General features: G+C 39.8%; 2 protein-coding genes across 3 annotated transcripts; both read left to right on the top strand.

The window, feature by feature from the left end:
* Nucleotides 1-527: 527 nt before the first annotated feature.
* LOC113111339 (stress response protein NST1-like) lies at nucleotides 528-3,192 on the top strand. Its single transcript, XM_026275960.1, has 9 exons — nucleotides 528-886; nucleotides 1,007-1,284; nucleotides 1,418-1,575; nucleotides 1,699-1,758; nucleotides 1,853-2,056; nucleotides 2,170-2,305; nucleotides 2,399-2,604; nucleotides 2,742-2,835; nucleotides 2,946-3,192. Exons 1-9 carry the CDS (start codon nucleotides 739-741, stop codon nucleotides 3,057-3,059), a joined length of 1,398 nt encoding a protein of 465 aa, XP_026131745.1. The 5' UTR covers nucleotides 528-738; the 3' UTR covers nucleotides 3,060-3,192.
* Nucleotides 3,193-9,105: 5,913 nt separating this feature from the next.
* LOC113111016 (golgin subfamily A member 6-like protein 4) lies at nucleotides 9,106-11,853 on the top strand. 2 transcript variants are annotated; one of them, XM_026275387.1, is made up of 7 exons: nucleotides 9,106-9,327; nucleotides 9,526-9,640; nucleotides 9,721-9,825; nucleotides 9,918-10,106; nucleotides 10,343-10,558; nucleotides 10,672-10,737; nucleotides 10,978-11,853. In XM_026275387.1, exons 1-7 carry the CDS (start codon nucleotides 9,272-9,274, stop codon nucleotides 11,092-11,094), a joined length of 864 nt encoding a protein of 287 aa, XP_026131172.1. In that variant the 5' UTR covers nucleotides 9,106-9,271; the 3' UTR covers nucleotides 11,095-11,853. The 2 variants fall into 2 exon arrangements, with proteins under 2 accessions (XP_026131172.1, XP_026131171.1); XM_026275386.1 differs by having other exon boundaries at nucleotides 9,111-9,327; nucleotides 10,672-10,824.
* The last annotated feature ends 89 nt before the right edge of the window (nucleotides 11,854-11,942 follow it).

Raw genomic sequence — 11,942 nt, 5'->3', positions numbered from 1 at the left:
AAATTTATTTTGCATTGAGAAATATCATAAGGACTGGAGATTTAACATAAAGACATTATAAACTGACATAAACCAGCCTATTTAGGGGCTGTTTCTCTACGTACGTAAGTTCACTCTACCTTCGATTTATGTGTGATTTTTGTTAATTGTTTTCCTTGTTTTTCATGTTAACGTCCTTAGGCTATCAAGATGTTATGATGTTTTAATAAACTCCAGTAATATCCTTTCAAATTAATGAAACTATGTGAATGGCAGACTCGCTTGTGAATGGCAGAGGATGTTGTCTTGTAAATCAAGAGACAAGATTCGGTCAGTATTTTGTACGATTGCAGACGCAGAAGAATCTTTTTTTTTTTCCTTCTTTTTTTTTTATAAATAATTTTGATTCATATCTTGGGCTGCCTGTGACAATCATATAAACACAAGCACAAGCTGTTTAAAATTTTAAAACAAAACAAAAATAATTCTATTTCGAATCCAGTTATCCGACGCTTTCTAACTGTGACGTCACTGCGCTGGTGGCTTTTAGAACTTGTGGCCTGATCACAGAAACCTCATTTTGACTCGCTTCAGTGAATATGCATTATTATAATTTAGTGTACGATCATTGTCCAGTGCAGTTTTAAATCAGATCTCGACAAGCACAAGACAGTAGTAGAGTTTCCTGATGTGTGTTATATTTCAGATCATACAGTTGTACTTTTCAGCTGGTTGCAGCCTACCCATTTAGATCTGAAAATGCACTGTGAGACATTTGGCAAGCTCAGGGCCCAAACATGTGTCAGCGCTCACCAGAACATCATTACTGTGAGTGAAAACACCACAATCTCCAGCCAAATGCAGGCTGTCAAGCTTCCGACTATCCTTAGTCCCTCCTTTGGAAGAGGTGAGCTGCTCAAACAATCTAAATCCGGTTTGCTACATCCGCCTATTGCATGAGTATGAAGTAAACACAAGTTCGTTCATGAGAGCCATACTAACATGAAATAAATGTGATGTTTTGCAGGATTGCGTCCATCCCCACCGCCTCAGAAGAAGGTGAACGGATCCAGTCTCAGTGCTGAAGAACAATTTCTGATCTTTGGGCTCCGATGCAGGGAGGACAAAACAGGGGAAGAAGTCAGGTTGTTCATTAGAGAGGGACGACAGGAACGGCCCGCCTCAGGAACGCGACCAACAGGGGCCCGGAGCGAAAACTGTCTTCCGCCGCTCAACGTGCGGAGGGCAGTGTTTCAACCCATCTCAGAGTACAAAGCTGAGGTTTTACAAAGTGGTCGCTGTAAAGTAAGCCAATTTTGAATATTTGTATTATTCCAGTTCAAATTTTTATTTCATTGTGTATGTGATATGATATACCCGCCACTCTTATAAATCAGAGTCGGTACTATTCTAGTTTCTTTCTCTGTTCCATTCTCAGCTTGATACAATACATAAAATGGAGATCCTGCACACTTGGGCCCAAGTCGCTTCTATGGAGGAAAGAGAAATGTCCCAAATAGAGCTCGGAGCAAAACAAGACTGGGCCAACTATGAAGCTTCTTTCCGTGACTCGAATCCCTTGAAAAACGAGCAAAAGTGATTATTTCTTTATCACTGTTAAATCTTGAAGCCATGCTTTTGTGGTCCTTGTAAATAATGCAGTTTCAGTTTTTATACTTCTGATTGCCAGGTGGTTATTATCATGTCGTCATGTTTCAGGGCTCAGGATTCATTTTCAAAGAGGCTAAAATTAGAAGAAAAGGAAAAAGCTCTTCTAAGGTAAGTATTGTCAGTATGCACAATTATAGCCTTTCCCTTCCTGCTCATCCCATGCCGCTTTGGATCCTATTATTCATAAAAATCTCCGTTACAGAAAAATCTACCGTATTCAAGACGCAATTGAAATTGAGGAGATGCATTTGAAGGAAGACCGTGAGCGTGAAGAGCGTGAGGAAGAGGGCAGCAAACAAAGTCCAGAGGACCTTGAAAAATTAACATGGGAGTATGTGAATTTCATGTCCGTAAATGAGGAAAACGACAAGGTACTCAAGTACTACAAGGATGAAAAGGAAAAGCTGTAAGTTTTCTTGTACCCAACCATGGGATTGTTTTCTTACCAGTCTCTAATCTGAGGAAACCGAAGACACAGTATCAGCATCTGAGAGTTTTGTCTTGTGTGTTTTTGTCCAGTAAAATGAATGCAGACCGCATAGAGGAGGAGATACGGAGCATTGCCCTCTGCATCGAAGAAGAAAAGGTGAAAAAAAACAAGGTTAAAGCAGAAGTGAAGATGATAAATAATATCAAGGACTCGAGGAAAATGAAAGTAAGTGCACAACGTTCCCTGACCCTCACACACATCTGAATGTGATAAGAGACTGTCAAATTTGTCTCATCATTTTGTTTTTTGTCTCACCAGATATGGACAAAGACCGAACAGTTGTGTGAGGAGCTTGCGAAGGTCCAAGAGAGCTACGGGGAGCAGGCCTACAGCCCTGCGTATCCATTGATGATACTGCTCCAGTTGGAGGACTGGATTTCTGACTCTCTGGATTTGATCGAAAACATGCCAGCTGAGAGGCTCTGCAAAATACAAAAGCGGATTTGCAAACATTATCAAATCAGGTATGGTATAGAAATACATAGCTAACTTGATGATCATCAGCGGTTATAACTCTCTTAAAACTGCAGTGCTGTCAGTACAGCGGCCATCTACAGGATCGAGTGGTTCTATAAAACCTCTTGCTTTCTCTCTTTCACAGGGAGCAGGAACAGAAACACATTAGGCGTGAAGCTTTATTAGAAGAACGCAGGCAGAGAAGACAGGAGAGAGCACTTTCTCATTCAGTGAAACTGGTGAGTGGTGCACAGAACCAGCAATGCATATCCAATACTCTCGTCTTGCTTATCAAATATTGTAATGTGGATCAATAGTGTAATGCTAAGTTATCACGTCTTTATTGCAGACCGGAAAAAAGCTGATGCCACGTAGCCAGCCTCCGAAGAAGATGAGAAAGAAAGAGAAACCAGTGGAAACCAAGAAGACGAAGGAGGATTTATATGCTCACTTTGTGGAATAATTCGCCTCTGAGCTCCTCTTTGGCTTTTTCCAGTGCCTTGTCATCCTCCACGAGAAGAAAAACCTCCAGTACGTGTGTCTTATACCTTCCTAATGTGGATTACCTTGTGTGGATAATATTAAAGACGTTTACTTTCATCTTCATCTTCGTCCAAGTTCATTCTACACAGAACTCATAAGATAGTAATAGATAACTGATTTTAGTTGTGGACAGACATCTTAAATATTAGTAAGATATTAGCATAATTTATATAGTAGCAGTAAATAGACATCTTAGATATTGGTAAGATATTAGCAGATACTTGATAGTAGCAGATATACATCTTTGTGTTGTAATTCATTTCAATGTATATTAAAAACCTAAGACATCTTACACATTCTTTATAAAAAACACATGGCACATAATGTATAACATTTCCTTACACCTTGATTACATGTCATTTGTATCATTATTACGCAATAAAAAAATAATTTAAAAATATTAATTAATTTTTAAGAATCAAAACATCAATTAGTGTGATATTTGCTGTCTGGGGTATATTGTTTAATGTGCGTACGTTGCAATAAAGAAATTATATAATGATCAGGTTCAAGTCAAAACACCTTTATTATTATAGTGCTTTATACACTAGAGATGAAGCAAATCCAAAAGCTGCTGTATGGAGATTAAAAGGTTGATTAATACACTTTGAAAAGTTATCCAAGGCGAGACACTCTAGGTGTTTATTATTATCCAGCTCATTAAACTAATTTGCATATATTTGTAGAACAACAATCGGAACATCATATTAGGTTTAAAATTCTTCTTTAATTTGGTTGACTTTTTTCATTTGGCAATGAATCCACAGTCCCACACAAATACATTTTGGTTAGATTTTTGAATCCGATCTCATCCAAGTGAATTTTCTTTTTTTCTTTAAGATGTTTTCTTTCAATTGTTTAAGTACTCAAAAGAGAATATAAGAAAATAAAACAATTAATTTGCATTTTCTGGCAGCTAAATTTCACACACGAAAACCTCTCTTTTCTCTATTCGGACTTTACCTTGACAAGAACATGGAAACCACAAATTAACCATTCTACACCAAGTTTAACCATTGTTTTTGTACAATACAATCTTTGTTTTGTTTCTATAAATGTACTGCCTTTGATGTTTTCTACTGTTTAGCGAACAAAACAATTAATAAAAAAAGATTTGCTAACCTGCTCTTAAGCAAGTAACGCAATTGAAAGTCTCTGTATGTAAGCATTGTGCTGTACATGTGGAAGAATTGACAATAAAGCAGACCTTGACTTTACTTTTGAATCATTCAATCAAGATAATTTAATCAGATCTAAACCAAATGCTCCAAGTTCCGATCTGAATCAAAAGATTTATGATACAGGCTCCGAAATCCCACACTGTGTTCCATTCGGAAGGGCTTATCCTAATACTTTCAAAGCTCTTACTCCGGAGGGTAAATCCTTTCATGTTATTAGGGCATAGGGTTGAGTCCTTCCGAATGGAACACAGGGTGTGACAGCAAACAACTTCCCTGTGCAAAGGATCATGGGGTTCTGAAGTGTCCATCAGTTGTACCCTTCAGAATCCGTCATTCTGAATAGCCCATTGAAGTGGCCAGTTTGAGAACTTCAGTTTGGAAGAACCCCTCAATATGTTGGCCATGAGTGTTTTCACTCTGAAGTGTCCTCGAAGTTCCAATCTGAATCACATTATTTGAAAAAAGAAACAGACCAGAAAGAAACCGCAGAGCAGCGGGTCCTTTTCAGCGGGTTCGAGGGGTGTCACGTAGGCTAAGGGCCCGTTTGCTCCGCCTGGGTGTTTCACACAAGACCCCTGCCCCTTGGCAGCTACAAGAAGCCTTTTGTCTCTTTCGCCGCATCTGAAGAAGACATCATCATCAAGGTCATTAACGCAGATGACTCCATGTCCTTGGCACTGTCTGATGCAGAAGAGTGGGGAGGTTCCGGCGGGGACCCCGAAGTCCTTCCTCCTTCTTAAACTCTGAGGCCGAAACTGAATGCAGAACTCATCAGTGTTCTGTCAAAGGTGATAGAAGATCTGGGCCTCCAGAAGAGCCCGTCCACGGTCGACAGTCCTCTCCCCAACACCCTGCTTCGTGCCTGAAGTTCATGACGAGCTCACCAAGACATGGCGAGTACCCTACTCGGCCCGAGTAAATCCCTCTACAGCAGCGGCTCTCACAAGCATTGAAGGCGGTGACAGAGAGGAATACAGCAGGCACCCCCCTCTGGAGGAAGCACTTGCTGCCCAGCCTCAGCTCCTTCCCTCTTCCTTCTTCATTTCATCCAGCTCTAGACACACATATACACATAAAAAATTAAATACACCTATACATAAAAACAACATGCATTAAAATATTTAAATACATTAGAATTTTTTTTTTAATTTAAATACAGATGAACGTGTATTGTAATATTTGAAATGATCTTATTAAAGTCCATTATGCATCATAAAATAGTCTAATGTAATTACGTTGTTATTCCATCAGGTCTAGACCTATTTATTAAATAAAGAAACATAGCCAATTTATTGACACCAAGGCCAAAGTGTTGGTACAATCTGAATTGAAGAAAAGCCGCTTGTCTGTAAATATGCCTTAAATATTTGTACATTTGATAGAGAATATGAATAATACCATAATAAATAACTGAACAACAATAGGTTAATAATAGCAAGAAGAATATGTAATATAAAGGGTGGAATAATACAGAATAGATAAAAATGAAGAATAAATTAATAGTAAAATAAAGAGTAAAATAAAAAAAAATATGAAATGTAATTTTAAAATACTAATTATTAATCAAATTAAGACAAAAATATTGTGGACATGAGTTCCAAATTGTGTTTAATTAATGAGCTCCTTAAGTATAATATATACATGTACTCACACACACATAGCCTATAAAATCCTCTGAATCAATCTCAGCTCAAGAAACACATTTTATTTAAGTTTTCAGTTCTGCCTTTCTCTGGGAGTAGAGTGGTTTATTTGTGAAGACAAAACCTGACTAATAAACATTAATTCCCCGCCGCTTGCCTCAAGATTTTCTATTTTATTCAATTAATGAGTCAAATAATATAAAATACTTGATGATGCTTGACATTTTGTTCTATAATGCACATTTAACACACTCATGCAGAAAACACATATTTTGAAACAGTGGTTTGTTTTTCCATGTATGTTGGGCGGCACTTTGGAGCCTGTTTGCGACTCTGTTGATTCAGATCGGCACTTCGGAGCCTGTTCGCGACTCTGTTGATTCAGATCGGCACTTCGGAGCCTGTTCGCGACTCTGTTGATTCAGATCGGCACTTCGGAGCCTGTTCGCGACTCTGTTGATTCAGATCGGCACTTCGGAGCCTGTTCGCGACTCTGTTGATTCAGATCGGCACTTCGGAGCCTGTTCGCGACTCTGTTGATTCAGATCGGCAATTCGGAGCCTGTTCGCGACTCGGTTGATTCAGATCGGCACTTCGGAGTCTGTTCGCGACTCTGTTGATTCAGATCGGCACTTCGGAGCCTGTTCGCGACTCTGTTGATTCAGATCGGCACTTCGGAGCCTGTTCGCGACTCGGTTGATTCAGATCGGCACTTCGGAGCCTGTTCGCGACTAGGTTGATTCAGATCGGCACTTCGGAGCCTGTTCGCGACTCTGTTGATTCAGATCGGCACTTCGGAGTCTGTTCGCGACTCTGTTGATTCAGATCGGCACTTCGGAGCCTGTTCGCGACTCTGTTGATTCAGATCGGCACTTCGGAGCCTGTTCGCGACTCGGTTGATTCAGATCGGCACTTCGGAGCCTGTTCGCGACTAGGTTGATTCAGATCGGCACTTCGGAGCCTGTTCGCGACTCTGTTGATTCAGATCGGCACTTCGGAGCCTGTTCGCGACTAGGTTGATTCAGATCGGCACTTCGGAGCCTGTTCGCGACTCTGTTGATTCAGATCGGCACTTCGGAGCCTGTTCGCGACTCGGTTGATTCAGATCGGCACTTCGGAGCCTGTTCGCGACTCGGTTGATTCAGATCGGCACTTCGGAGTCTGTTTTTATTATCGTGTGACGGTTTGTAGGTGTTTTGTTTTTTTGACAAAAAACCTATGAGCCTATAGGCCTAAATACATTGAGATTTATTACTTTATTGTCATATACACTTCAGTGCACAGCCAGCAGGGTCTGAAACACAGACATCAGTTCTCAGATATGCGCAATGCGCTATTAATCTGAAGCAGAAGCAGAAATAATCGTTTAATAATCGAAAGAAAACGAAATAATTACTTTCATTACAATTTCAGATATCCTATACATACATGCAACTTATTTAGATACAACAAATAATATTACAACAAAATATAATATTAATCAAACTTCGCAATAACGCTAAAACAATGCAATCGATTTGGTCAGCTGACTTGAGTCACTGAACGTTTATTTCACACGCAACTCTATTAACTCCAAAATCTTTTTACGCACACCACAAGGAAATAATCTCTGAATATTTAAGCAATTTGTTTATTGAACAGTTCTCCACATCCATTACGCAAAGAACACGCACAGTATAAAGCTTTCTGTCTCAATCTCCAACCTTTTTACACAAACCACAAGGAAATAATCTCCGACTATTTAAACTTTATTTAACAGTTCTCCACAACCATTACACAAAGAACACACGAACGAAATAATACTCTCCATCCCCACCACCTTACAAAAAAAAACTATAGTGTACTACTTACAATTGCTTGGCTAGTCAAAGATGATCCCACACTTGTTGCCAAAAAAATAAATGTTACAAGCGCGGCAGCACCATGCTCTTACCTGAGCTACATGCAGGCGGGGTGCCCTGGTTACAGGTGTCCAAATGTCTAGGTGCGCTCTGGGGTCGTGGACATAAAGTCTCTCATGAGGGGAAGAATGTCCAGGGAGTTCAGAATGTCTGTGTTGGTATGCATCAGCGAAAACTATGTAAATTTACTAGTCAGCTGCTGCCAAAGATGGATGTATTCTGCATGGAACGAGCGGGAAACCTCGTTACTCGGCGTCGGCGAACAAACCTGCCTGTCTGACGTTGACAACGTAACTTCCGAACCTGAGTTGATTAGGCCTCAAAATATGAAATTAAAATCCAAAATATACGTAATAGCCTACGTGTGTCAAAATAATTTTCTAAAATATTCATAAGGAATTTATAAATTGCGCAAAATATTTTAACAGGCCTTCATTTTTTTTAAATCTCCCTCTCGTCACTAGCAGCACCCCCACTTCCCGCGGCCATGGTCGGGGCTGAACCATAGGGCTGAACCAAGGGGCAAGGAACTCGACCGGAAGTTGAAGTCGGGTGGGGGCTGCCATCTTTTAGCAGAACTTCACTTGCGTTAGCATTCCCATTGACTCCCATTCATTTTGGCGTCACTTTGACAGCGAATAACTTTACATCTGAGGCGTTTAAAGACTCCGTTTGTCCATTATTTATTTCTAAAGATACACGACAATGTATAAAGGGCTCCATTACCTTTTATGTTACATTATGGCCCCGTATAAACAGTTTTTGTAAAAAATAGGCTAACGATTGCGTCATAACCACTCGTCTCTCTGTCGCATTACCGTACAGACAGGTGGAGAAGCTCGCAGGCAATTAACTTAATATGGCGTACTGGCGTTACATTTTAAAATACTATACAAAATAATTAATCAGAATACTTACTCCTGCTCACTCACGACAAAGAACTCCCTGCTCAAGCTCGCCGTCTCTGCAAGATTAACGATGGCAGTTTGCACGCACAGCCACTTAGAAGATTTACATCTGGCAGACAGGTTGCTGACGTCGTCAAGCTTCGTTTGAGTCTGCGCGGCAGAAACGGAAGTGCTAAAAAATGCTAAAACTGGGCTTCATTTGTCTCAATTGAGTTCCAATGGGGTCGCTGTGTCCATTTCTTTTACTGTCTATGGGCTGAACGCAGCCCAGGTATGTTTTCTTCTGTCCTGATGTGAGAGTTATGAGAGTTGCCCGCTCCAATATGGCGGCGACGTTGACGTGCGGTCGAGCGGCCAATGAGGCGTCTAGGTATTTATATGTCTATGATAAACACCACAACAAACGGAACGGTCATTTGGGGCATTTTTTAAACATTTTAAAACACGCGCAGAACGTTTGTCGACGGTGTGCAGACCTAAAAACCAAAAAGAAAGAAATATGAATTTCAATGTGGAGGATCACTACCGATCGGTTTTTAAAGAACGACTCTTATCGTAAGTATTAAATGACACCACAAACCGTGTTTTTGTAAGAAACATTAATATTAAAGTTAATTGTAAGGCATGTATAGTTAACTTCATGGCCAATGACTTAAGAGTTTCAGCTTAGTCGTTGTTGATATGTATCTCTTTGCGCGGACGGAGATGGTTCAGAGTGAACTGCATGTACTCAGAGATGGTTTCATCTCTCAGAGGTATAAAAGATTTGGAGAAGGATTCGGCGAACATGAGGACAAGCGCGATGCTGCTGGCGGAGGCGCGCGAGGAGAACGAGAGAGTGAACCGAGCACTGCAAGACCAGGAAAAGGTGCTTGTTTGAAAGAAAGAAAAAAAAAAGAAATAGCTGTTCCACTTTACATGAGTGCAGTGTTTTTGTGTCGTTGTCAGGAGTCCCAGATAAGGCGGGAGCGTTTGAGAGAAAGAGCTGAGCATGTGAAAAAAGACCAGGAGAAACTCAGGCAGTACAAACTGGATACGGCTAAGGAGCTGCAAGTAGGCTACATAAGACAACATGAAATAACTTAACTCAAATACTTAAATACTTTATCATTTGTTACCTATTCTTTGTCTCTCTCTCCCTTAAGGAAAATGAGGGCAGACGGTTACGTGCCATACAAAAAACAAAGGAAGAGGAAGCTAAAATCAAAGAGAAAGAAGAGAACATTAAGAAACTAATGACACAGTATGAAGCCTTGCAGGCGCAAAAGGAGCAACTGGACCAATGTAAACTACTGGTTAAAGTCCAGGAGAACACTGCAAGGATGCCTGGAAAGGTAGCTATAGCATTAATGGTCTAGTATACTTTTTTGTGTCTGGAAAAAGGAAAAAATACTGAAACCGTAATGTTGAAACCTGCCTCCTTTGACCGAAGAGTAAGATATTAATGTTTAAAGACAAAATGCATGCATTTATGGATACATTACACAGGTTCCACCTGTTTCGATATCTAAAATGTACTGTAATGTTACACTTTTTCTTTTGTTTCCTCCTTTTTTTCATGACATTTGAGTTTGAGAACACTGGCCGACACCGTGGCTGTCATGGCGCACAGTCCATCAGAAAGGAAATTCTAGAAAGACAAGCTAATGAGAAAGAGGCAGAGCACAAAAAGCTGGAACTGATGAAGGACATAAAGGAACAGCAAACTCGTCTCCTGCACTACACCAAACAACTGCAGCAGCAACAGACGCAGCTAGACAACATACACTCAGAGACACACAAATGGGTAAAAACATGCACACATTTAGAGGATTATATGCAAAAAGACACAGAGATGCTACTGTGACGCCGCTGTCTTACAGTCTTTCAAGATTACAGACTATGCATGTTTTTCCACAGGAACTGAAACGAGAAGAATTGCGTTCCACTGCAGAGAGAGAGGAGCTCCAGTACGCTCAGATAAAGGTCAGGATTCGTTCAATTTATCAACTGATTGCACCTTACTGGAGAGAGTCTGTGGATATTGAGGACCCCTTCAAGCAGCTGCAATTGGTGAATAATGAGAAATGCTTCGGGCGTAATTGAATAAAGCAGTATTTATTGTTGATATGGTTTTTAAAACTGAAGTACAGTAAAGTTATTAACTGTTATCACTGCAATCATAAAATGCAACTGATTGTGAAAAACCTTTTTTTTTTTTTTCAGATCCGGAAACATTTTCAGCTTGTGAGAGCTATATCTGAAGATCGAAATGTGATGAAAACTCCTGCAGGTGGAACTGAAGAGAACGACAGGCAGCAGAGATTGAGATCCAAGCTCTGAAGATATATGCACTAAAAACAGCCAGACGTGCCTACGCTAAATATAAATCATCATCTGGCCTGCCTTATTATTGTGCACTGTGATGGGACGGACAGCAGGGATACACTGAGATTAATAGATTATTTTTATTTGATTGATTTTTATTGAAACTAAAATGTCTTTATTTTTGTTATGAAGGATCTTCGCATTAAAACATTGTTTGATTAAGAAGTGCATAATACATACATGCATACATATATTAAAATATAATAAATACTTTAAGTAATAAAACAAATAAATAATAATAAAATGACATTAGCATAGTAATTTCTTCCAGTAGGCTATGAATTAAAAAATGATGTGACTTAATCACGTGCACACGTCTAGCTCATTAGTTTTATTGTGGCAAGCTTTATCTTCCTAGAAGAACTAAATGAATTAAGGGACTGGAGTCTGACAGGATCATCTGGACGGGGCTGTGACTCGAACCAATGCATGTTCTGGTGATACAACATCTGGAAATGATTAGGCAGCTGTGAAAGAAAACTGTTGCAACAGGAAGCACAAGGACCTTTTATGTGTTTTCTCAATGCATGTTACTGGTCTTATTGTGAATATATATATATATATATATAACTTTCTCTACTTTTCTCTAATGTCTAGTCAGTGCTGCAGTCAAGCCCATTACGATCAGATCTGCTTTTCACCTTTGACAAGCTGGAAATCGCTCACAAATGTGTCACAATAGTTATATTTATTTATAAAATATATACATATTCATTTGTACATGGTCTCATTTTTTCCATGTTGCATGTGGTCACTCCTTAAGAAGCTGCAGCATGGAGGGAAACCCCTAAACTGTGGGGGTA

The sequence above is a fragment of the Carassius auratus genome, chromosome 11, assembly GCF_003368295.1.
Source record: "Carassius auratus strain Wakin chromosome 11, ASM336829v1, whole genome shotgun sequence".
Lineage (NCBI taxonomy): Eukaryota > Metazoa > Chordata > Actinopteri > Cypriniformes > Cyprinidae > Carassius > Carassius auratus.
The sequence above is the reverse complement of the archived record's forward strand: the minus strand, read 5'-3'. Positions and strand labels throughout refer to the sequence as shown.